Genomic DNA, 26,187 nt, shown 5'->3' on the forward strand with positions numbered 1-26,187 from the left:
GCACATTAAAACAATGCATGTATTTAAAAATAAAAATATTTCTCTGACATAAATCATCCAGCATCTCCAAAATGTACTCAGAACCATCTCAGCTGCACACTCAGGACCTCCACACAGCCCATACTGACAGCATCAACTCTTCTTCATAGACCTCTATCCCCATTACTCTGTTCTCTTTTCTTTTGTATTTGCATTGCTAAGCTGTTGGCAGCGCTTGTCATTTTGTTTCATAAGTGATAGCAATTATTATTCCGGCGCCTGGGATCAAAGAGACACCAAAAGGAGGTTTTTAGACGAGGGAAAACACCAAACACTGCCTTCCCTCTTCTGTTTACACTGATAGAGGCTGAGGCCTAGGAGGAAGAGTGAAAATGACTGACAGAATGAGAGTACACCTCCTGTTTCTTAATCCCGGAGAAGGAGGACGATGAAGGGAAGGATAGAGAGGAGAGGAGAGGAGAGGAGAGAAGAGGTTTGTACAAAGGCCAAACTATACCATTAACTTGGAGGCTTCCTTTGGCTTACAGTGGATTAGTCACATTACTGATTCTTTTTCAGGTCGGGGAAAGCTAGAAGCATTGAACCGAGCAACAATTACACTACTCATAATGAGACAGTGGGGCCTCGACCTCAAATAATGAGCCTCTTCAAGATATTCTCTAAAACCTAAAACACAAATAGACCAAAATTTAATCTGTCCGCATCATCTACAGTTTTCGTTCCCACACACCAGAGGCTTTGTGGATCTCTTGATTTACGCAATGAAGAGAAGGGTATTCTTAAACTAAAGGGGCTCAACAAACACAGTCCAACTTGTGGCTGAAATGTTGTCATTTTAAATCCCAGACAGACGAGGTGAAAATGAGGGCAGAGGCAGGGGATATTTGAATAAGAAAAAAAAAAAATCACACACCCATTTCTCAAAAATACCGTTAAATGTCCTGTTACATTAACCGGCTGTTGTTCACTTAGATATTCAGCCTGTAACCACATCCAACACCGATAACCACTTGCAGCAACCTACAGCATCTCAGTGCTGTGATAATGATGCACTTTTCTCCTGCACACAGCCTTTTTAATTTCAGCTGACACGGTGGGAGTTTTTTGTTCTTCCAAAAAGCAAAGCTTGAGTTGTTTGCTATGCTAATGATGTAGGAGTTGAAACACACTGTTTGACTGCCAGTGGCTGTAAATAAGGGCATCTGTTAATAGCCTTGAAGGTACATTAAAATCTTGTTGCCCTGGCCACGATACTTGTAGGCTACTTGTTTTGTGGGATTACTCTGTATCACGGTGACAAACCCAGACCAACAATGAGAATATGTTCTCCCCTCTCCTCCCTGGACGATGGCTCCTGACAGGACTAGGACAGCTTCCTGGCCCTCCTCCTCTCACTGTAATGGAGGTCGAAAGCTGCTTTTTCCGCATTTCTGCCCACATTAGCATCTCTAGTTAATTGGCACCATTTGTTCAATGGCATCGCTTGAGTTTGTAAATTACTTTTACAATTGTCACTAATTATCAAGCCCGATGAGTGGAATTGGTGCGATTGGTCCCCAGTGGAGTGGAAACACAACAGGCGGAGGAGGGATTAAGACTCTGGGGGCAACAAGACGAGCTGGCTAGCTGAGAAATGCGGTAGCGCTACATGAAGATCAACAGAGGATTACATACAGATGGTGCTACTGTAGCACTGCCTCTCCCTGCTGCATGCCTGATGCACTTTGGCTGCATCATTAGTAGAGATGAAGCCAAAGTGCATCAGATTTTTTGATAAATATGAAAGAGTTGAATATGGCTGAAATGCTGTCTGGTTAACTTTTCAATGTTTGCAGCTGACTTTGAATTAAGTACATTGGAGAGTGGTCTCAAATGTGGACATGATGGCTACAGGTCAAAAGATTGAAGCAAATTTTAAAAATCATCACCCGCAGATGATCTATGCAAATTAAGTTAAAGGGATTTTCTTTTATTGCAGTGTAGAGCTAGTTAGTCTTAGTCAAACAATATATAATCTAAAATACAATCTTAGATTAGGCTGTTATTTCATGCTAATCCTATTTAGCGGCTTAGCTTACATACTCTGACAAGGCAGGAGATCAATTTAAGATCTTTTCCTTGTTTATATTCAAAGAGCATGTTTTTCTTTTAATGTTACAATGGAAACAATAAAGTACTAGAGTTTGGCAAATTTACCTTAATTTTGCGTTAATGCTGGTTTCGTGTTATTGGAGTGTTAACTTGCTCATATCAGACAGAGCAGGAGAGATTGTGCATTAATATGGTGTCAGAATAACCAGAAAAATATATTCCTGGGCTCTTTTTAGCCATTACAGATGTTATTATGAATGACGTGCATAAGTTTTAAATTATTTATATGGCTGTCACACCTGATCAATTGTTTTTGCTCTTCATAATTATTTCAATATTGGGAAGAGGTGTCAAGGTGTTGAAACACTCTAAACACAAACATAAAACACACTTTGTCCACAGAGTCTATGTAATTTCCACATTCCTACTTCAAAACACATTATCTCACCGAGAACCGACAACATGAAATCCAACACTGACCGGCCTGTTGTGCCTAGTTACAGTTGCTGAGCTATAATTGGACACTTTGGTACAAATGGTACGTTCTGCTCATCAGTATTCAAATGGTTTGGTTTCATAGTCTCATGCTGACCTGTGAGCAAGTAATAAACCCCCCCTGCACACCCTGAGCAACACAGTGACAAAGTGCACTGGCAAATCAACCGCAGAGTTGTAGCCGCCCTGCTTATCGCTACGAGATGACAGACGTGCGCAGAGCAGGGAACTTTCAGTTCAAAGAAGTCTAATAATTGAGGAAGGAGCAGTTATCTGAGGAACTGTTTTGTCTGTCTTGTCAGTATGAGCTAGACAGTCCAGCCCTCTGAAAGGCCAGACAATTTGCGCTCTAAATGTCATGTTGTGAGGAGGCAAACATGGTCTGGTGGAGGAAGGCCAGGGAGACACAATGGCTCAGGTTAAAGACGTGCCAGGCCTTATCGTACAATTACTCTGACAAAATCCTCCAGCGAGTACAAACACTATATTAGCTGCCACACGTTGTCCTAGTGGAATATGCATAATAAGTTAAATAGTCATTTCATGCAAAAATCAATGTAATCATTGATTACAAAAGTGTTTTTGCTTTACTTGTTTTGCTTTTTTTTTTCGCAGTGTGGAGGAAATTGGATTTTGCCCTGCGGCACAGCAGCAGGATCAGATTGTGGGCTGCAGCAGCGTGGATCTTATCTTAGCTACAGCATTGGTCCAAAACATATTGCTCCACCTCGCTCAGTGAAAATAGGCTTCAACTGAGTTTTACTGTTGACAGAGCAAAGGTAATGGACACACACACACACACACACACACACACACACACACACACACACACACTAGGTATGTTCTGTCTGACTTTGTCTATTTCTCAGTTTGTGTGTAGACTTACTGAACCTCTCCAAATTTAAATATGCTCTTGTGTGTACGTGTGTGTGTGTGTGTGTGTGTGTGTGTGTGTGTGTGTGATTGTAGGGGATGGGAGGCGTTCATATATAAATCTTAAGGATGCCATTTCTTACATGACCCAGAAAGTGCCTATTGCTGTGGTCGCCATGAAGACGCTCTTAAATCAATGCTCAGTCCCTGGAGGTGGTATTAAATCAAGGGTTCCCAAACACACACACACACAAATGCACCGCAGCACATCTGTAGACCTTTCACAGTTTATTGCATCCTGTAATGTGCAGCGTTGTAGTGTTCTAATGACACTGTCAGCTTTGCATGTGTATTTTTACTTCAGTTTCTTCTCTGCTGTAATGATGCTGTTATTATAATGTTCCTAGCTGTTACATATAAACCTATATAGCTGACCTTACATCTGTCAGGATGGGGGGAGACTTGTTTGAGAGCCCCTCAGATGCTTCAGGGTAAAAAGAATTGAACACACCACAGTGAAATGTTCGTCCCCACAGTCAGAGAGGAGAGTCAGCAGAGTAGCTCACCCATTAGCTAAAACACAGCTGAGCCATGCAGCTTATCAGAGCTCCCTTAACACATCTATGTCTCCTCTCCTCCCTTTCTGTGATTTCTCCCCCATCGTCCCCCCTCTCCTGTCCGTCCTCCCTCTCCATGCGTAAAGAACATGCTGTGTTCAGCTGCCTCGGTGGTGCTGTGGTACCGTTAGCCTGTTTGTTTAGCTCATCATCACCACGCTCCCCTGGGCTACACAGGGTTTATCTCCCTGCCAGTTAGCAGCCATGAAGTCCAGACACAGAAATAAAGCTACTTTGCCAAGCAGCTGAAATGCAATATTACAGCTACAATATAATATCACAGCGACCCATTGGATTCTCAGAAGGATTTCAAAAGCTCTGTGAATGGAACAGGAGGACAGAAGCTTTTTTTTTTTTATTATTAAAGAATGACTGTGGAACAGACATGACTCTAATGGAGGAAAAAGTGTTTCTGTAAGAGCAGGTCAAGGTCTCAGTTCTTCAAAACACAGTGGGCTCCTCTTTGCTGAAAATGGGCGCAAGTGCAATCAAGTGCCAACTTGTGACACATGCACAATTGCTATGGATTTTTTAAAAAAACATTTCGGTGATGTGAGCTGTGTCTGAAATCACATCACTCATTCCCTAACCGCTACTTTACAATATAGGGTCTTCTATATAGAGCACTATATAGTGAGCTCATCAGAAAAATAAAAACAGACACTATTCTGCACCAGTAATGACATCTTTGTCGCAGGATTATGAAGTGCAACAACAACAACATCGGCCAGTGAAAAATCCCATGATAAATTGTAAATATTTATGTTACACTTCGTACTGATAGAAAAACAGGTCGAATGACCATGTTTAAATGTAGAAATGAACTTGCTTGCCGCAGTTTGTGCTGTGATGCTCTGCTCCTATTTACATTTATATCACAGGTCAGGCAGTTCAAGCAGCCCTCGCTCTCTTCGCTGCGAGAGCAATGCATGATGGTAAATATTGCTCGGTTAGTGACGATCTGTTGTACACAATTTCTAATGATGCATTATGGCAATGAGTGCACTGTATAGTGAATAACAAATTTCACCAAACATTCTGACACCACTACAAAATGGCGAACTCACTATAGTGGACTATGGTGATTAGGGAGTCATTTTGGACACAGCCCTAGAAACACAACCTTGGTGCAGTAACGCATAAAGAGGATTGAGCAGTGGTTGCAGTGGAAGGTTTGCAGTATCATGAGGTGGAGTTCGAACATGCTCGATTAATAGGTAATCACCTCCTGAGGCAGACTGCAACACGGAAACTGCAGCTGCTCATTCATAATGTTTGATGTGACATACTGTGTATCTGAAATGGTTTACACCTTGCTATGTGATACAAATCATAGAGATGTGACAACATGAGATCAAATCAAAATCAAGTCAAAACCGTGTGAGGGGAGGCCACACTCTAGTCCAAATTATTTGCACAATAAACTTTAAAAGTGAAAACTAGACAATTGTGTGGACGTTAACACATTTCTGAGCAGAGACAGCGGGCAGGCATGATCTGCCATTGAAACAAATCCAAGTGGTGTAGATGCTAATTTCACAGATAAAATGAGCCATTAATCCAGGGCAGTTGCCTGACAAATAATTGTATGTGCTTAAAACATGCATTAATAAAACATTCACCATAACGTAAGGGAGGTTTGAATTAAACCTTTAATTACCTAAAATGTTTTGGACAAGCTTAATTGTGCTTTCACCAAACTAATGCTCTGTGCACTTGTCTATACATAAAAAGTTGCCCTGACGCAGAAACACATGCATAATTTAATGAACTGCATAAACACAATCTCAATTTGTAAAGATTTCCTGTGGATACGCACTTCCCACGGCTTTGTGCCCGCACAGAAATATCAGAGTGCAGTCTGACCACTGACAGTTCTGTCAAGAGCCAAAGTGCCTATTGGCTAACTTACTATAGTTGTGTGGCTCCCTGCAGAGAAATCCTGTTATCTCAATGGAGAGGTCAGAGGTCAGGCTCAGCAACAGAACAGGCTTTAAGCCGAGTATGATTTCAGTGTCAATCTTCGGAACACTTTAGCAGGGACAGCATAAAACTTCTCAGAAATCTAATTGCTCTGGATGACACACAGTCTAGTCACATGAAAACGACTCTGTTGAGCCAGTAAGATGTACAACCTGTGGTGTGTGTTCAGTCATTACACCTCACATAAACACACAAAGTGACAATCTGCCGGGGGAGAGAGAGAGGGAGAGTGATTGTTGCAGTTATTCTGAGCACAAGAAGCATCATCCTGACGCCATCTGGCTGCATCTAATCATCACCAGCGACACTGCTGTTCCTGAGCATCACAGCTCTTAATGCACATTTGAACTCAAGACACTTCTGGACTCATTACCGAGCGTTAAGGTGTCACAGAGACGAAGAGGATAAAAAATGTAGTGACCCACAAGACTGTGACCTGTAAAATTGACATAATCTGCTGCCTTTGAGGAGCCAGTAATGACCTCTCATTGCAGTGTGACACACTCTCCATCTTCATTTCACACCCTCTTAGAGCAGCACAGATGGCCTTGGCATTTCCTTAACAACCTCTGAAGTCTTTCGTAAGCCAGGCTGCAAATCTTGTGCATCTCCTGTTGCGGCTCACTTGAAAATATTGGAAGATGCATGGATGTGACAGGAAGGTGACTTTTTATTCACCCCCATTGTCTTTGAAGGCTCACTCCAAAAGCTGTACGCCACGCGGCCAAGTCCATCAGAAGTGTCCACAGCAACAGTTACACTGTGTGTTAACCCTTTCCTTCCTCGCATATTTATCCCCCTGTCTCTTTTGCACTATCGTGTACTGACAACGCATTTTCATGGGTGAATGCACAGGTTAATGAGGTGGGACGAGGCCACTGTCAAATGCTACTAAACCAGCCTTGCAGGATAATTTGTCTTGCCTGAGAAGTGTCAGCCACTGCAGCTCCCGACTCTTTAATTCATTCAAATGAATTTTGTTTTAATTGTTTTATCCCCGGTGATCACTAACTCCATTAGTGTGTAAAGAGAGAGGGAGAAAAAGAGAGAAAAGGAGATGAGATGATAGAGAGACAAATGGGGAGAATGGTTTTGAGGAGGGAGAGAGACACAAATAGATGAGGAGAGCAGAGAGACAAGAGATTTGTTAGTGTATGCATTCTGTACATATATAGGTATATCTATCTATCTATCTATCTATCTATCTATCTATCTATAGATATTCATAAAGACTTGTGTGTGCATGTGTGTGTGTCCATGGCTCTATGAATAATTAATCCCCTAGTTGTCATACACAACAATTACTCTCTTGAGCTAAAACTATAACCAGCCTTATGAAAAATGGAGGCTGGTTCTCTATCTATATCACAGCGGCTGCAGTCTGCTCCCAGAGGTGTGTTAATGCAAACTGGAGAGAGGCTGATGGGAAGATGGGCCGATGGGAATATGGGGATAGAGATGGAAAGTGCTCCATATTTAACACAGGGAAAAGCTACCTGACCATTATGAATTCAGGCTTAATGGGCCTTAAAATGAAGCAGTTTTTTCAACAAAGTAAGAAGAAGAAAAGAATTCTGAAAAAAGTTTGAAGAAAAAACTGATCAACTGCTGCATTGTTTTTATCAAACAAACTGTTATTAAAGTACATTTTTTTATTTTTAGAACAATTATCATTGGATATAAGGTAGAGGTAAAAAGGTTGTATATAAATGAATGTAGAGTAAACTGTATAGAAGAGTGTGTGGAATAATATGTTGAAGGCTTTTGTTATTATTCAGTCCAGTTCCAGCTCTTTATAATATAGCAAATTATGGTATATATATACTAATATATAATATATTAATAGATGCACAGAGATGGTTCATATATGTCACTGTTACACAGGTAGTGGAATTTGCTGCTATCAAACATGCAGCACAGTGTTGGTACTGTTCAACATGAATCCTGTCTCTCACTTTACGATCTGTGCTGCAGTAATATATACAGTATATTTGGATATACAAGGTAGTACACACAATGTTAAACTGTATATAGGCTAGTATTTTATATTACTCTTATCATTAACATTATAAACACATGGTCACATCATCATTGATTTTGTAAAGAAATAATTCCTGTGCATCAGCTTGCATTTTTGAATCTGTCGGTATGAAAGAATCACAATCTTCTCCAGCGTGGGCGTGAGCATGCAGAACCCTACATTTGGCTGTTACATAATGCGAGCTGTTTGCCCGGCCGGTGGCTAAAATTCACACTGAATTAACCAGTGGTTAGAGCGGGGGCTAAAATCCTCCACAGCATGCCTCTCTTTCTCTCCCTTTTTATTGAAAAATAACTACATAAATAAGAAATTAGGCAGGAACCTCACACCCTGAGAATCACCTTCCCACCTCTGAGTGGAGGCTCTCTGGTGCAGTGCTATAATAAGCGAAGCATCATTCTCCTCAAGAAGAAAATCCAAAATGGAGTCATGCCAGGGGTTTCCAGAGGGAAACGGAGGGCTAAAATGTTGTTTCTCTGATTCTACAATTTTGGGCACTTTCATGTATCTTTTTAGAAAAATCCATAACCAGCTTTTAACACGATTGTTAACGGTTAGACCAAGAGCATCACTTAGAAACACCTCCTGCTGACACTGTGCAGTCAACAGGGAACAAGCAGTCCTGCACTACAAGATGTGAGGAGTGCTATCCAAGCTGACTTCACTGTAGTCAAAGAGGGTGGTCTAGTGAGACTCAGTCCCCTAATGTTCATTTACAGTACTTGGAAGAAACTCATCAGCACTATTCAGCCATGAGTCTATTTCAAGGCCTCATCTAAAGTGCAGGAAATATGAGTGCAATAACCATTAGCAAAGTCCTCCTGGGTAGGGTACATACTGTATGTTTGGGGGTTGGAATGAAAGCTCAAAGCACAGCTAAATGTGGCTATGATTAGCTGATAGAGATGCTCGCACCTCTAACAAAAAAATGCGTATTGTGAATTTTAGCAAAAAAAGTTGTCTGGCAGTAAATGGCTGACAAAGACAGTGTGTGTGCTATGCATGGTTATTATGAACAAATGTGATGCACCAATGGCTCAATAAAGGTTTAAAAAATGGTGTGATAGCATCAACAGCAATATACATGATTGGACTGACATCAGAACAATAGCACTGACATGCGCTGTTTAGATTCACACTCCAATTTTTCTCAATTTGAGATGCAGCACACAATAAAAGGAGGGAGCAGCAGTTGAGGAGCTTCCCAGATCAATACTAATTGAAACATGGAAATGTAGAAGTGATCCCTGATGCATTTACATGGACCTATTGTTTAGCTGCACTGGAGTCACTCCCTCCTCTTAAATGGTTTATAGTGTAACTACATTTGTATTCATTATAAAACAAAGTGCTTGTGTTCCCTAACACAGCTAGCTCTTGTTACTTTCCACGGCTGTTAAAAGGAGCCAACGCGTTATTTTTCTGAACATTTCCCCCCGGGGATGGAACCAAACTGCCGCAGCCTTTCAGAAAGCCTGTGGTGGAGACGTGCAGCTTCTTCCTCTCATCCTCCATCTGTATCCTGACATTTTAAAGATGCTATATTAAGCTATTGTTAAACTCAGAAGACCGAGGACAACCTTCTCAACTATTGATAGCAAAGGCTTAAAAGGGGAGAAGCTTCCATACACCCAGTCAAAGTGCATTCAACAAGACCACTCGGCGAAACATGGCCTTTTACTGGGTGTTACTTTACAATGCGTGGCACAGCAGTGCACAGCTCTGCAGAAAGACTCTGAGAGGACAGCAGGCACTTAGCTATTAGCAGTCCAGTGCTGACAGTCCGAAGTCCAAAATAAAATAAAACAGAAAATAGCAATCCTATTTGTACCAGGAACATCATGTCCGCAGCAGCAGCCCCGGGTCACCCTGCACTCCAACTCCATCCAGGGACACACAGCACCACAGCCAAACTAGAAAACAAGGTTCTCATGAAACTTTGAAGTGAGATGCTGTAAATAAGTAAACATCCCTTTTTTGTATTTGTATTCATTTTCTACACAAGGTGCAAAAAGATCGAGAGGGGAAACACATGAGATCATGCTGTGGCTGAGAGAGTGCAGGCAGCCTCCAGATCCCTCCTCACTAAAAGCACTGTGGCGTCAGCGGCAGAGATGGTCTGAAGGACAATGCAACGTGACGACAGATAATGGAAGACGAATTTCACTTCCTGCTGCCGTCTTTTCTGGAAAGACATATATTATGAAACGCTTATTAAAAAAAAGCACTTGCCGTGTGCTTGTTGCTGTTTTCCCCTTACAATCCCCATCTGTCGCATGCGTTCAGAAGAATGAATTACAGCCAATTAAGGTGGCTGCTGCTGCGGCAACTGAGCAAAGGGTAAACATGGTTTGTGCAGGGAAGACAAGACACTCACGATCTGTATCTATGTGCCACTGCTGAAGAAAAGCAGAGTGACGAGAAATAAAACATTCATAGCATTTTCTTTGTTATGTCCTATGTTTGCTTGAGACAAAGGATTTTATGAATAGAATCCTTTTATTTTGAAAAGCAAAAGAAGAAATTATGTAACATGAAATGACCCTAAAACATCTGTCACTAACAAGACTCCATCTGTGCACGATTAGCAAAAGTGTTACTTAGTGTTGGCACTTTTCTGCCCTCTGGGATTTTCAAACAAACAGCAAGATTGTAGTTGTTGTTTTTAAAGATTTTTCTCATTGTTACCTAAAAGCAAATTTCGGGCAAGCTATTTGTTATTAATACAAATAAAATCGTTCCTATCAGGAAAGCTGTGGAGTAGAAATATAAAGTAGCATAACATAGGAGTACCAGGAATTATACTCAAGTATGTTAACAAACATATGGCAGCATACTTTGACTGGACACCAATAATCTGACCATATTCTAAATTAGACATCCAATTATGATGTTTACATAAATTTCTCATATTCACATCTACATGTTACACACCATAGTCTGATTATGACTCATACATTCGACACCTGAATTTTAAACCCACAGGCTGAAATATTTCATGGTCGATAGATGTTACCGTATATCTTTCAGTATTTTGTGTCTAATTCTGGAAGAGTTTCAAGTTGTTAATTTGACCTCTTGTTTACACTTAGATGCTTTGTCAAGCAGTTGTTAGGCTAACTGACAAATGTCGATGTCTAGTATGAAGGAGTGGCCGGTACACCATATCAAAGTCATCACTAGTATGCTAGTGAGCCATGACATGGATTGTGCAACACCATCCTCACCGTGATAAATCGAATTCGAATCAAAGAGTAAAAACACAATTGTTATATTAGCCACTGCCTTCATGCAAGGTGCTTGGTAAAACGTTAGCAGAGAGCCTCAGAGAGCCTCGTTTCCACTCTTTAGAAACCAACGGGTGACATCACGGACAATATGTCCTTCTTTATATACAGTCTATGATCTAAGCTTAAAGAGATGAGGGGAGTGTCGGAACACAACGGGGAAACTGAGGCGGCCACAGGAGAGGAAACTCTGTTGACTCGGTTTTCAATAACAGGTGGAAACAGCTGCAAAATTATTACAGCCACAGTTTCATGATCAGGGCAGATGCACATTCACCCTCCCCCACTCCCCCCTGACCTGCACTCACTTTGCACTTAAACAAACGGCAACACTAATCAGAAGATATTAGGACCCGGACAGTACTGAAGGGATTACTTACCGTGATATTAATTGTAGCTCATTTCGCCCAGCCATAATTTAATGTGAGTATATATATTTCTGCATAATGTGACTAAGGTCACAATTATCCCCATGTCTTAATTCGATTACTGCTTATTCTGAGTATGACCTTATTCAGGTAAAAACTAATAAAATAAATGTTAAATATTGGTGACCGTGTAAGTGTGTCTGGTGACTTTTCATTACATTTGTTGAAAGATATGTTGAATGGACTCAGTTTCTTTAGCAGGTCCACATTTAGGAAAAACAAAGTTTAATTGATTTTGTGGAAAATTTGCTTGACACTTTTACAGACCCTTAACAAGAGTATCTGTCTGTCTGTCTGTCTCTCTTTAGACAGACGTGTCTCACTGCTTGGCAGCACAGCTCACTCAGGCCACTGGAGTCCAAGGGGGGCAGTGATGCAGTAAATGTTGCAGTGTGTGTGTTTGCGTGTGTGTGTGTGTGTGCGTGTTTGTGTGTGTGCGTGTGAGCACTGATCATCCCCAGGCCTGGTTCAGGTAATGTAGCGGAGAGGAGGGTAAGCCGACCTGACACACATGCCTGGATCACAGAGGCTGTAGCTGGCCGCCGCAGGGTATGGTTCGTGTGTGTGTGTGTCAGTGTAGGTGTATGTGTCACTGTGTTGGTGGGCATTACCTCCATCTCCATCTGGGTGTCTGAAAACCTGACTACTGTCTATGCTGATTAACTCAAAAGTTTTAATGGGGGTAGTCTGACCTTTCTCACAACATGCACTATTGAGCACTGAGCCTGTGCACTTTGAGTAGTAGTAGTGTAAACTAAGTGGTCAAATGGCTAAATTCAGATTCAGTGTGAACAGTGTCAGTGCTCATCTTGACTCACAGGTAGCCTGCTGCCTGACCCCTCCGACTCTGCTTCATCTGACCCTGACTTCTTGGCGTCTCAGCTTTTATGGGTCAGTCATTTGCTTGCTCAGCATTTCCAACCTCATAGTATTAATAGGGTTAAAGACTCAGGGCCAGATTTGTGTGTTATTTATCCAGATCACACAAACACACACACAGGAAAACCCTGAAAGTCTGTCTATCATGGGAGGGTGGTGTGAGTGCGAAAAGTATAATTATGCATTTCATAAATATGAGTAAGTCCTGGGCCACACTGGGTGTGTGTGCAACGCGTGGCGGCTGCGTCGCTGATCTGCTGCGTCCAGCAGGTGGCAGTTGTCCACACAGGGAGTGTGTCCTTGAATTAAAGTAGCGTAATGCGGTCCAGCAATAACGCTAAAAAACCTTAACAATTGAATGGATTCAGTCAACAGAAACGTTGCTTTTACTTTGAAACGGGTACAGGAAGTGTTGCAAAATGTATGTTTGTGACATATTAGACAGATATAGAAAGTGAAACTGTGATGAAAGATATTTTTTACAGTCTGTTTTGCTGTGAACACGGAGAAAATATCCCCTGACTCTGGCACGCCTCATGCAGGCAGTGTGACCACTCTAACCTGATAACATGTGAACTGAAATAAAAAGAAAGACGATGCACACACGTCGCTAACCTATCCAATGTGGCCCACGCTTAAGTTGAAAATGGGCACAATTTCCAACTCCATAATGACATCATGTAATTGCCAGTCAATCATATTGAGTTTACGTTGGCATTTTTGCTGGAAAACATTAACTACATATTGATTTATTTTGTAAATCATTTTTGTGGATTCATTGGCTAATTACACAGGATCAACAAAGCTTCACCCAGTTTGTCTCGATCCCTTGTAAAGAGCAACTTAACGCCCTGTTTTTGATAATGTCCATCGCTCTCTCAGGGCTAAAAGATACGATACCCATGAGTCTCAGGCACCAAACAGTCAGTCAGAGGCACGGATTGGAAATGGAATTCAAATCACTTTGCTGTTGCAGTTATTAACAAAACATGGTCTCATAGCTGCTACATCAAAACTGACCCAGAATTTTAAAAAAATGAACCGCTTAAGCGGCAGACTGTGTCTTCACTTTTCTCAGTAGCATAATCTTTAGCTCTCGCCCACCGTTAGTGGCCCATGTGACAGACTTTAAGCTTTTAAGCTGTTTGTTGCCTAAATGCACCTCAGGAGCAGCTCGTGTTTTACTCACACAACCCTAAGCATCTTCTCTTACTGAGCTAAATTGAAAGCAGCAACAAGCAGTAACTGAAAATTTAAACTTTTTTCACTATATTCTACAGAAACATCCCCCCAAGTAAGTGTATATGAAAGCTGTGTGGATGAGATATGTCATAAACTGAATATAACAATTTATAACTAAGTTGTATTTACTGAACCCATTTAGACCTGATGCAATATGTGTGTATATACTTTTAAAACACGGAGCGATGTTTGCATGCTTTTCCCTTAGAGCCTGCTGAGACGTGTGCACGTATTTTATGATCTCATCTTTCTGAAGACATGCAACTCATGAAATACATTGTTATTTACAGAAATTCTTACAGGAAAGGCAATATGCATTATGGGAAATATGCTGTCGTTTAATTGTTTGTTAGCTTTCTTCACCTGCAAAAAGTCTGTAAGAGACATGTTTGAAGAGGAGGAGAAAGAAGAGTTTTATAAAGTTTTAGAAGGTCATTTTTGCTATAGAGTTTGTTTCTATTTTGTGCCTTAGGTCTTAATGGGTTAACAAACAGTGTTTTTCTTTCCTTACATTAATGTCCTCAGTTTCTTCCATCAGTTGTCTGTTCCTCCTGACTTGTTACCTCTGCGTGCTTTTGTTAAATATATATTTTCAGTCAAAACTCTGTAGTGAAATGCGGCCAAAAATAGTGCCCGCATCATCTGCTCCTTATGTAAACACTCAGCAGCTGCCAACCTCCATTGTGGAAGAGACCCAGAAATATGCAGAATGTGGCACTGATTCCCAAGCCCTACTGGGATCCTCAGAATTAGTTCAAAATGGTTTTATTTCCAACATTCAGGACTGCGTGAGACGCTGTTTTGTAATGATGACAAAAATATTCATGAGATTATTTTAGGTTTTACAGAGTTTTTTTCTGTTTTCGAAGTCAATTACAGTTTTATATGTCAGGTCTACTGCTCCCATTCTGAAAAAAGCTAGTGCACCCAATAGGCCTGAACACAAATGATAAACATTTTGTGTTGCATTGGCTGCACTTACTGCTGCAGAGATGGGGTGATTTTCGACCACAACGTAAGAAAAGACGATAAGGGAGCGTAATACTCATTACTGGCATGCTGTGTGTCTTTTTCCAAAGAAGCATCATTGATTCCCCGCTGACAAAGATATGTGTGAAAGAGATTTCAAAACCCATTGGTGTGAATCACTAACGAAGAGGCCACTGCTTGTGCTACAAGATGTTGTTGCTGGAGGTAAGTTGACAGCATACTGATCAGAGCAACAGGTTATCTGTGGATGTTTGTATATATGTAAATGCTCTGTATTTATATATATATATATATATATATATAGTTAGAGGATAACCACCCTACCCCCTCAGCCACAGCTGCCCCATGCATGCGCGCACACACACACACACACACACACACACACACACACACACACAATATATATATATATATATATATATATATATATATATTTATACACACATGTAGACAGGTATCTTTCATAAAACCACAATTTCAAGCAGATAAACAGAGGAGCAGTGTATCACTCAGAGTTGTAAATGCAAGGCGGCCTGTGAATAAACCTGAAAGGCAAGCAAATCAATTGAATGTAACTCGAACACACACACGCACACGCACATGCACGGGTCCGACCAGACCAAAGAAAAAATATATAAACAGAATTTTTATTGGATGCCCAGAAACGGTCGGTGCTCAAACTCCAACAACCAAAAGAGCCCCAGTGATTTAGTGGAGCGAAAATCCATTATGGCTCCATCCAAAGGTAATGACTTCTTCAGGCTGATTCTCCAGAACAAGAGTGGGAGGAGAAAACTCTCTCGCTGTCTCTCACACACACACACACACACACAGGTTGGCAAATCAGGCCTTTGTACAGAGCAGCGTGAGGTCTTGAAAGAGTGTCCACACTGACATCACCTTTTTTTTAGGTCTTTTATTCCTTCAATCACTGACAGTGACAGAGGAGAGAGGCATCTCTTATTTAAAGTGAACTGGATCAGGTATCTGCAGTCTGGAGATGGAGAACGAAAAGATGAAACATGGCAGAACTAAAACTGATGCCTTATTTGGTAATCATGACCCAAAGACAATAAGCTGATCATTACAGTGACAATAAGGCAGAACGGCAAAGGCAGTATCATATCTTCCTCCCTCACATTATAGGATGCAGCTGATTCCCCACCTAACACTGGCCTTTATGTAAAAGCTGAAAAAAAACATTAGCAGTGGAAATTACTCAGTGTGGTGATATGCTCAACCTTCAATGTGTTTCTGTTTTCTTGAGCTATTACAGTCATTTATAAAACAGTTAGTTACCTAGCAAGGGTGCAGAAAAATGTATGAGAAATGCTATTCTGTCTCTCGACAGAAAACGCTGAGGTGCCCTTGAGCAAAGCGGCTAATCTCAACATATTGTATGGAGTGGTGAGCTTTGCAGTAGAATGTGAGATAGCCCTGTAATGCAATACAATTTTCCCAAAAACTCCCTACACTGTCCGAGAAAAACTTTGGACCTTGTCATCAGGGAGACAAATTACCTTCTTCAGCGCTGCTGCTTGGAGAGAACTGAAACTGCATTTGAAGCATCCTTGTGCTAAGAGTTGACTCAAGTAACAGTGGGCGCGCTGACCATTAAAACATGCTATGCTCTGAATGCAGCCAGCACTATTAAGCAGTGCCCGCTTGTATTTGATAGTAAGTGTAAATATAAGGCAGGGCTGTAACACTAAGTTTTACACTGAGACTCATATCAATTCTCAGATGGTGCATTTACTGGACTTTAAATTAAATAAAAATCACAAAAGCAAATGTTTTAAGCTGGTTCTGAAAGCTCGAGCTGCACGGCTTTATTCATGTGAATAGAAAGATAATGATGTTTAAATTCTATTTTGTGTTTGCTTCCGATGAAGTGTGTTATTGTATGTTTATGTCTGTGTGTCTGTGGTTATAAACAGGATGTTGTGTTATCTGTAGTGGTGGTGTTAGGTCTTACTCTCTGGTTTATTGTTCCCTTCACCTGCCCAGGGACTGAGCTCGCAGCTGAAGCATATTTCCTCTTTTTTTAGACTAATGTGTTTTGTATGTGGTTTAACAATAATCACTCTCTACAATCATCTACCATACACACCCTGGAAGGGTCTGGCAGACTGTCGGATCTGAGGGGAGTGATGAGTTCTGAGACACAGCAAGAAGCGTACTATTTTCTGTTGCATTAATAAACAATTCAAATGTGTGTTTTCTCACTTGACTCTCGGATGTGGGCGGATAATATAAATATTAAAACACTTGTAAAATGCATTGCTATCCACCTGATTATGGTGCTTCACAACCCTAAGGATGTTTCTGGAGAGTAGATGCACCATTAGTAAACAGCTATGACACTAATTAAATCTTATCACATACATACAAACACAGGGGGTTACAGTCTCTTCATGTCATGGATTTTTAACACGTTTTGTACAGTGTGTGAGCTTTTGTTTACATCATCTTGTTTTTATTATCTTTTAGGCTTCTTTATAATCCGGATTTGTGACTTTTGTTTCCTTTCTGTCGGGGCAGTTTGTTAGCGCTGCTTAAATTCGTTGTGACATTTGACAATGTCGTGACATTACAAACACGACTGCAAAGCCTAATTAACTATAAGACTTATTCTTGTTTAGAGGCAGCTTTAGTCCAATGCAATAATTGTCACCTCCTAAATAATTACAGCAGAGAGTTCTTAACTGAGGTAAGTAACAAATGCTTATCCTGTAAAGTAGCTATTAACAGGTGGCGGTAGCTAATGCTACTTTACACTTAGGTTCAAGGGCTCAGACGTAGCAGGGGACCGAATAGGGGTGGGGGTGGTTAGTGTGTGTTTTGACTATATCTAGACTTTCCCATGGATTTGTCACTGTCACTGTGGAAGGCTCAGCATTGGTCAGAACTAGGTTTTGATTAGGGTTAGCGTGTGTGTGTGGGTATGTGTAAATCATTGGAAACTAATTATGGAATTTGCAAATGAATACTTGATGTTCTCTGTAAATGAAATTTCTCAATTTTCACTTTGTGCATTTCTCAATAGTCTCCTATTTACATTTATATTTTAGGCTTCGCAAAATTCAGATGGATAATTCATATGCCGTCCATCCTTTATGTTTTGATCTGAATTTCGGTACCAGAACTTAGTCTAGGATATCAGAGCAATAAACAAGTTTTTGACTTGATTTAACACATTTTAGGTAGGTGAGTCATTTCTGTCTGAATGTGCGAACTGTTAAATGTATACTGGAAATATATATATTTTTTATTTTACAACACAAAGTACATATTCAAACCACATACATTTTTAGTATGTGCAAGTGCTTTTTTAGACCTACCGTCAAACATATTATTTTTGGCCTTATTTTTGGGCCAATTTCTGGCACCTCTCATTTATCGAAAGAAGACTTCTAAATGTGATTGTATTATTTACATTTCCCAAATATTAACAGAGAGGGGCGGAGGATGTACTGTATGTTTTGTGAGTGGCAAACAAACTCGCCCAACACAAACAAGCAAACACAAGCAGATGCCACCACTCTGCCTGCCAACTGATACAAACACTTGAACCTGAACCTCAGCACCTGAGCCGCTGCTGTCCTCTCCTCATCTGTTTGTAGATCAGCGCTACAACAGCTTTTACCTCCTCGAACAACAGCAACACCAGAGGCATCAGCAAAAACTGGGACGGGCCCAAAAGGAAAGCTCAGCATGCACAAAAGCCGTATTAATCCTATTGAATTCCTCAGCATGATCGACAGTGCAGAGTCCACTAATTAATTCAGGATCCCTTCTGAAATTGCTCTACATAGTAGACACAGTGAATACATGAGGTGTATGTACAGTGCATAGACCTCGTTTGCATGCACTCAGTCCTTAAGTATTGATCCAGCTGTCTATATATGTGCATGTGAATGGCTAATTGCAAATGTATGTCCTTTGGCAGGACTCAACCATGTGCAGCATGTGGGGGGGACACTTGAGAATATTACTCAAGTGTCGTTTTCTTTAGTAAACATGCAGTATGACTTCTTTGGAACGAGAATGCAGAGGGTTTACTCAGGACTTCTAGATTAGCTGCATGTACGTTTTCCAGTGAACAAAGGTTTTATAGAGATTAACTGATGGAATGGATTCAACACAATGACGCAACTGGCAGAAAGGCAAAAAGCAAAGCTGCCTGTCTGCCCATCAGCTCGTCAGACTATTTGTGTAGTCTTACCTTTCATACCGAATTTGGAGCGTCGGCCGTATTTGTTGATGAGAACAAAGAGGACGAGGAGAAGGACACAGGCAAAGCCCGCCAAACCAACGGCGATGGAAACCTGGGAGGGACGAAAGACTGTGTCAGACTCAGGCAAAGACTGCGCCTCAAAATCTTTGCCTCATTTTTGATCACCTTAAATACTGCAAATCAGAGTTGAATCCATTAAACTGTGTCTACTATGGTTTTTCCCTTCTCTTTCTCTGGATAAAAAAGTGAAACAGCTGTCTGGCTGTGATGTATTCCAGTTGACAGAATGTAATTTAAATGTGATCCTCATCTATAGTCAGCTTTACTCTCAGTGCAGTTTGGGAAAAAGTGCAGCAGTTACTTTAAAGTCATGTGTGTGATGTGACTCTGAAGAAGCTGCTGCATCTGGCTTATCATCCTCATTTCAAACAGTTATTTCTTATCTAAACTCTATCAATCTGGATCTTTAAAAATAAACTGTTCAGAATGAAAAGCAAGACAGCTGCTATTTTTTCAGTCTACACAGTGCAGTTTTCTTCTCATCATCACCTGCAAGTTGTCAGGTTTATTGCACATTTATTAAATGGGTAACTGTTTATTTATCAAATAGAATATGAAAAATATGACAAATTTAAAATATGAAAAATGTTATAAATAAAAATCGTATTAAACTGCCAAACAAATGTGTTATTGATTATATTTCTAAACATCCTAAAGACCTAAAGACAATCTTGCACATTTGGAGTCGATGTAGCATGGTCACGCGAACAATATATACATTCAACCATTCTTGAATCAGTCTCAATTGTCAATAGTGAAATTTCACTTTTCTATCATCAAGTAACTAATTCAAAGCTAACTTACCAGAAAAAAAATGCATTTGAACAAACATCAGTGTGATAAGAACTACCTAAAATGACAGAAACCATCTTTGAGAAAAAAGGTATTGGACATGTACTTTGCTGCGGTCGTTAGCATGTCCAGCTAATTAGCTTGCTGCCTAGGGTAGTAACAGGACACTACTCCTGAGGTTTAAGAGCAGTTCATTAGCTGACTAATTTTAGTTTGGGAAGTTACTTTTTTTTTTCTCATATGGTAAATCTTTTGTGTAGTATATTTACAAGATGTGTGGTATTCCTTTCTGCATACTATCAGAAATTAGAATAATGCTAACACTGATGTCTGCTAAACCCATTAGTTAGTCCAGTCTTTTAGCATGCTATACATTTATAATGGATCCGTTCCATTTATGTATCCCGCTAAGCTCTTATGTATCCAGCACATCTCAGTGACTGCAGTCATTATTATTGTTGTTAATAACAGCAGAGCTTCTACTGTTACGACATACGTGTAATACCTACATTCACTCAGCCCACTGACCACACTAGTGTTAGCATCTCTGTCTCAACTCAGCAGCACTGGTTTTAAAAACTGTTTAGAATCCACATGTTACGTAACATTTTAAAACAGCATCACTCACTGCAGGAATGTGTTACCATCCCCATCACCATTAGTGTCCAAACATTCAACTATGACAAATGACTTTAATATTGTTTGCTGTGTTGTCGTGTTTGTGCCTGGGCGCTGCATGTCAACACGCAGTACAAAACTCTACAAGGGTCCTTTGACAAATAAAAAAGCAGTGTGGGGTTTGTACTGGAACACACAGCAGCTCTCTGATGAGTCCAGGGGTAACATCTTTAGTGTCCGTTTCATCAACATCATTAAGGAGAAAACTCACCCCGAATGTATCTTCGTCTGGTCGACTTGAATCTGATGGCGTTGTAACTGCAACACACAAACACAAAACAGCCATCAGTTGCTGTGGAAGATAGTATATCTTTAATGGCTGTGGTATACATTCGAGTAATTACAGTAAATAAGGAAGAACTGTGAATGTTTTATATTATTTTTGTGGTAAGATTTCTTATTGTCGTGTATTGTCATTTGCTGTGACATGAAAACCATACTGAACTTACAGTGGATGCACTAGAATAAGTGACTTTTTTGGTCTACTATGGTATGAATCTGTTTATGCACCGGTTATCTCATTAAACAAGTATAACACTTACACAGGTAAATGCACAGCTTAAAAGGCTATAATAAGATCACATGCTGTGCTCTTTAGTGTGTATGATTGAAAGCATATTTTCAGTATCATTCCAGTATTTTGTGCTAGGGCTCATTGCTATTGGTCTCTTGAAGTGGATTGACTTCAACAGCTGTGCCATAACAGCTTGAGACAATGTTGATGAACTAAGCATTTTTATGAGGCTTTTAAAAGTCTGCGCAGCCTTAAACGCACACTAAAGTCTGACACCTGTCACAAGAGCCGACCGGGGCCTGGAATTTACCATCCAGTTTCACCTAGACTCAAGTCTCAAATTTAAGTAAGAGAAAACAGATTGTGGAATTGTATTTCAATTGCACAAATGCATGCTCATGCTTGCACGCACACAAAGGCACAGAATAATGAAAACAAGCAGTTTTAGAACTTAACACAATTATACAAGCAGACAAAAATAAAAGAAGGGTATAAAGCCCAGAGCACCAAATGCTGAATTAGGTAAAATTGAATCAGCTGAAAAACCCATTGAACTTAATCAGACATGACATCTAAAAAATCTCACCCAAATTCAGTCCTGAGTAGCCATATCAATCTGAAAATCCATTCAGACTAATTTGTTGATGTTAAAATGCACGTCACACCTAGACAAACAAGAGGCTTTGGTAAAGCTCAGAGGTTTGAGGAGTGTAAGGAGAAGAGGACTGAGGCAGAGCCACGAAACCAAATGAGCTGGTGTGAGGGAAACTCTACTCTGAGGCCTCCAGCCAGGACATCAGAGACTAATTGTGGGCAAATTAATGAGCACATGGTAGACTGGCTGCCACTGGCTCTGACACACACAGTACACTAAAGTGCATGACTCTGTGTGTGAGTGTGTGTGCCCTAACTACCATCTCTGTCCCTCCCCCCCCAGCCTTCATCCCTCTGTCCTCTCCTCCCTCTGCCCTCCTCTCTCCTCAGCAGAATTAGCATCGGTCGGCACGTCAGTCTCCCTTCCACTGCTGGACTCCCTCACACACCACGGCTATAATGTTTCACACTCTCATCACCTAAACACCTCTCCCTCACCTTCCTCGCTCCCAGACGCCGTGTAAGCCTGCAAGACTGTGTGTGTGTCTGTGAGTGTGTCTGTGTGGCAACATAGAGTCATTGCCTGCCTAATGCAGCTCACTACACAGTTAGTTTCCATCCATCTCTGTCCCTGGCCATGCTGCAGCTTTATAATCCATGGCTGATGAGAAAAAATGGCCTCATATGGAGATGAGAGAAGACTCTGATGAAGGGCAGAGATCAGACCGGCCCACTTTGTATGAGCCATCAACAGTGAGGCGGTCACAACAGCCTGAGGCCAAGCCACGCATCACACCCAGAGATTTACAATGCAGTGTGAGTGTGGGCCAAAGCACCATTCCCACAATATGACAGCACTTACTGCTTCACAAACTGCTGCACATCACCAGCAAATGAGGTGGGAAGCTAGCTTGTTTACACTGAGGTCAGTTAGTTAGTGTTAGGGAAGCAGCCTAACTACTCTACGCATGTTAAGTCACTGATACAATTCCCAATAAACACAATGAGGGAAATCTGAGGCTGGACGTAGGGAGCAAACGACATGACTGCTATGTTCCTGGCTGTAATCAAACTAAGGACAGGTAATAATTGTAACCACCAGGTCCATATTTTAAACCCTTTCATATGGTTCCCTATGATGAGTCAGCTGGACAATTTCAATCAACTCAATCAACTCATTCAGATACTAAGCTCGAACAGCAGGTACAGCTTATGAAATGTTGCTGTCATTTCAGCTGGCTAAAGTGCATGTACTAAAAGGAAACGTATTTTTGTCTCTCTCTGTCTGAAATTAAGGATTTGCGATTTTTCATAATTCTTTCATTTCTTATTATTTTATTATCGTCAGGTGAAGCAACAGCAACTCAGTGGGTTTAGCAAACAGTAAAAAAACAACAACACATCAGCTGTTCAAATAGAGTTCCCTGGAATCAAATTAGAGATTTCCGGCAATAATTCACCTACGTCCAAGGTGCAAAGGTATCAAGACATGTAGTATAAAGAACAAGTATATTGTCAGACCAGTTTCCACTTGTGGCCGTGATCAGGGTCATCCTTACAGGACGTAGCTTGAGTTTTGACGTCTTCAAGCACCAACCAGCAGTAGCAGACTGTGGCCGTAGGAGGCTGTCTCACTATGAGAGTGTACATTATTTGTCTGAAGGTAAAGCCGGGCATCACTGCAGCATCATCTGAGGCATGAAATCTCTCAAATCCCCAAAAAGGCAGCAAAGTGTCTGGTGAATTGTAGAAAAGCAGAAGCCACTGAGAAGCTGTCGCTTGTTTTAAAACTAGAATGAACAGCAACATGACACGAGCGTGTATGAGGAATAATGTATTATTTAGTTTAAAAACTCAGCCTCACCCCGACAGACTCAAAAAAGCAGGTTTTGACTAAAAGGCTGCCAGTTTAAATCCTGACTAGGGAGAATAATCCAAGCAGGGAAGGGGAATACTGTCCATTCTCTCTCAACAGCCTGGTGTGCCCTTGAGCTAAATTGTGTACCACACGTTCATTATGTTTAGCGAAGCTTTGAAATCAAAATTTAGCAGCAGCACTGACTGCAGCACAAAGTGAACAAATTTCTCCATGGTTGTGGTCGTGATAGTTATAATGGAGTATTAGGGCCATGTTAAAAAATGATATTGTGATAAAACACAAACAAAGTTGTAACTAAGAGGAAAGTTGTAATATTAGGAGAATTAAGATTTCATGAGAAAAATGTCAAAACATTATAAGAATTAAGTTGTAATATAACTAGAAAAAATAGTCATATAGTTTTATTAGAATAAAGGAAAAGAGAGCAAAGAGTCTTAATTCTCGTAATATTTGACTTTATTCCTGAAATCTAATTTTTATCCCTTTAAATAGCCCTAATACTCCACCCCAGATAATCTATGGCCTCAAATTGGGGTCGAAAAGATTTTGACCATCCAAACTTGAATATCAGCCTCTGTAACCTTTAAAGTGAATCTGCATGAGAAAGTCATGTTTGTAGCTGAAATGTGGGCTTTAGAAAACATTTGTGTAGAAATAAAATTGTTTTGTGGAAAAGTCAGCACTCAAACTCAAGTTGACAAGGCTTCATACAACTATACGATCAAGCCCATACCATTTTGTGCCAAACAATGATCTGAGCCCATAATAGTCGACCAACAAGTGATGTGTTTGTCTATGTGTGCTTAACGACACCAAACAAACCAAAGAAAATAGCAGGTTTAAAGTTGAAAATTGAAACACTCACCTAGTTCCACTATGTCTGCAAAAGAGAAGACAGAGAAAGTCACACTATGTCAATAAATTGACAAAAGGTATTAACCTTGGAATATTGACCATGGGGAGAAATTTGTGAGTCTTTGTGGGTTTATTTCTCCTCCCTGTGAACTGAGGATGAACTGCTGGCGAACAATCAACCTGACTGAACTGTGGATGAACCCTGGCTGCTATCCAGCCAAAAGGGATCAGCAGCACAACCTGCAGCCTGTGAAGCAAGATTTTTAATAAAAACTAAAAGCCCCCAATCGTTCTTCCACCAAGAACAGAACCTGTAATTCACACACCAGGTAGTGAAGACAAGAAATCCAAGTGGTTGAGGCCTTGTTATGATGGTGATGCTCATTCCCAAAGGATATCCATGGGATATCAAGGCAAAATGTGTTAGTAAACCTTGTATGAATTACATTATACCAATTAGTGTACTCTACTGTGATCATGCTGTCAACTGTGCATCACTCATTAAACACATGTACCATGAGGAAGACCCACCAAGAAGGAATATCTCACTCACCTTCGTCAATGATGTCTGGTTCCATTAGGAAGTGACCATACACCGTCTTTGTGACCGTTCCCAGCGGGTTGCTGGCCTCCAGGGTGTAGTTGCCGTTGTTGATGTGCGTTGGGTTCTGGAAGGTCAGACAACCCTCCAGATAGTCTTGGTAGAAGTCCATTTCAGTCCGAATGTAGTCGTTCTGCATTATCTCCTTCTGCTTGTAGAACCAGCGTAGCTTGGGGTGGGGGTAACCCCGAACCGTGAACTCGATGCAGGTGTGGAGGCGTTGCTCTGGCTCAGCCAGTCTCAGGATTACTGGAGGAACTGCAGTGAGGAAGGGAGGAAACCAGGTCATTCAAAAGACACAGAAATGTTATGGGCATGCAGAGCACGAGGGGAAGAATAGAATGAGCAGCTCTTAATCACAGTCCTTCCTTCTCCCATCACAGAACCTGTTGTCTGTTTTTTGTGTTAAACATAAGGTGAAGTATGAAGACCTTTATGTGTTGAGAAAGTTCCACCACCCTCAGGCTGATGAAAACCTTTCCTAATTTTTCTGAACAACCTAAAAAATGCAGCAGCAGACTAAACACAGAGCTGTTTTGATTTGTTCCAGGAAAGATGACATTTAGGACTTAGGTTTCTTGTCTGGGAGTGGCAATGAGCCTTTTACTGTGTGTTGCAAATTGCAGCACTGCAAGGGATGGAGAGGCAAACGGATAGAGGGACTCCTCCTGTTTCAAACACACAGAGGAATCTCCTGTGCATAAACAAGCACGGGGCCTCACTTTCCTGACATACTGCAACACACCTCTGAATCCTCAATGACGCCAAGCTACGAGGCAATTTATCACTTTAAAACCATCAGATACGTTTCATAAACAATTGATCTGCTAATTTGTCTTTGCATGAGTCACTTTTGCAGCTTCATCATCAAAAGGAAATATTTGGCAGGCAGATTTAATCTGGCAGTCGCTCTCGCTGTGTCTGTTCTACATATCAGCCGTGCCCCACCAAACCTACCTATCCACCTACACACACGCACACACAGACACCCTCATTAAAGCCGGAAATTTCCAGCATGTGTAAGCCATCCTTTTTATATAACTCGATATCT

The 26,187-nt window shown here is 40.9% G+C and overlaps 1 protein-coding gene across 6 annotated transcripts in view; it reads right to left on the bottom strand.

Moving 5' to 3' along the window:
• The window catches only part of ntrk3b (neurotrophic tyrosine kinase, receptor, type 3b), a 167,810-nt gene that overhangs the window by 55,661 nt on the left and 85,962 nt on the right, over positions 1 to 26,187 (bottom strand). For 3 of the 6 annotated variants that reach the window (XM_035164556.2, XM_035164582.2, XM_035164548.2), the window contains exons 8-11: positions 25,089 to 25,394; positions 24,546 to 24,560; positions 20,905 to 20,951; positions 19,152 to 19,254 (exon numbers count right to left, since the gene is read on the bottom strand). In XM_035164556.2, the coding sequence (XP_035020447.1) occupies positions 19,152 to 19,254; positions 20,905 to 20,951; positions 24,546 to 24,560; positions 25,089 to 25,394 (471 nt within the window). The remainder of the gene's footprint in view (positions 1 to 19,151; positions 19,255 to 20,904; positions 20,952 to 24,545; positions 24,561 to 25,088; positions 25,395 to 26,187) is intronic. The other 3 variants (XM_035164590.2, XM_035164573.2, XM_035164564.2) reach the window with 2 other exon arrangements.

Source organism: Hippoglossus stenolepis, chromosome 1, assembly GCF_022539355.2.
Source record: "Hippoglossus stenolepis isolate QCI-W04-F060 chromosome 1, HSTE1.2, whole genome shotgun sequence".
NCBI classification, from domain to species: domain Eukaryota; kingdom Metazoa; phylum Chordata; class Actinopteri; order Pleuronectiformes; family Pleuronectidae; genus Hippoglossus; species Hippoglossus stenolepis.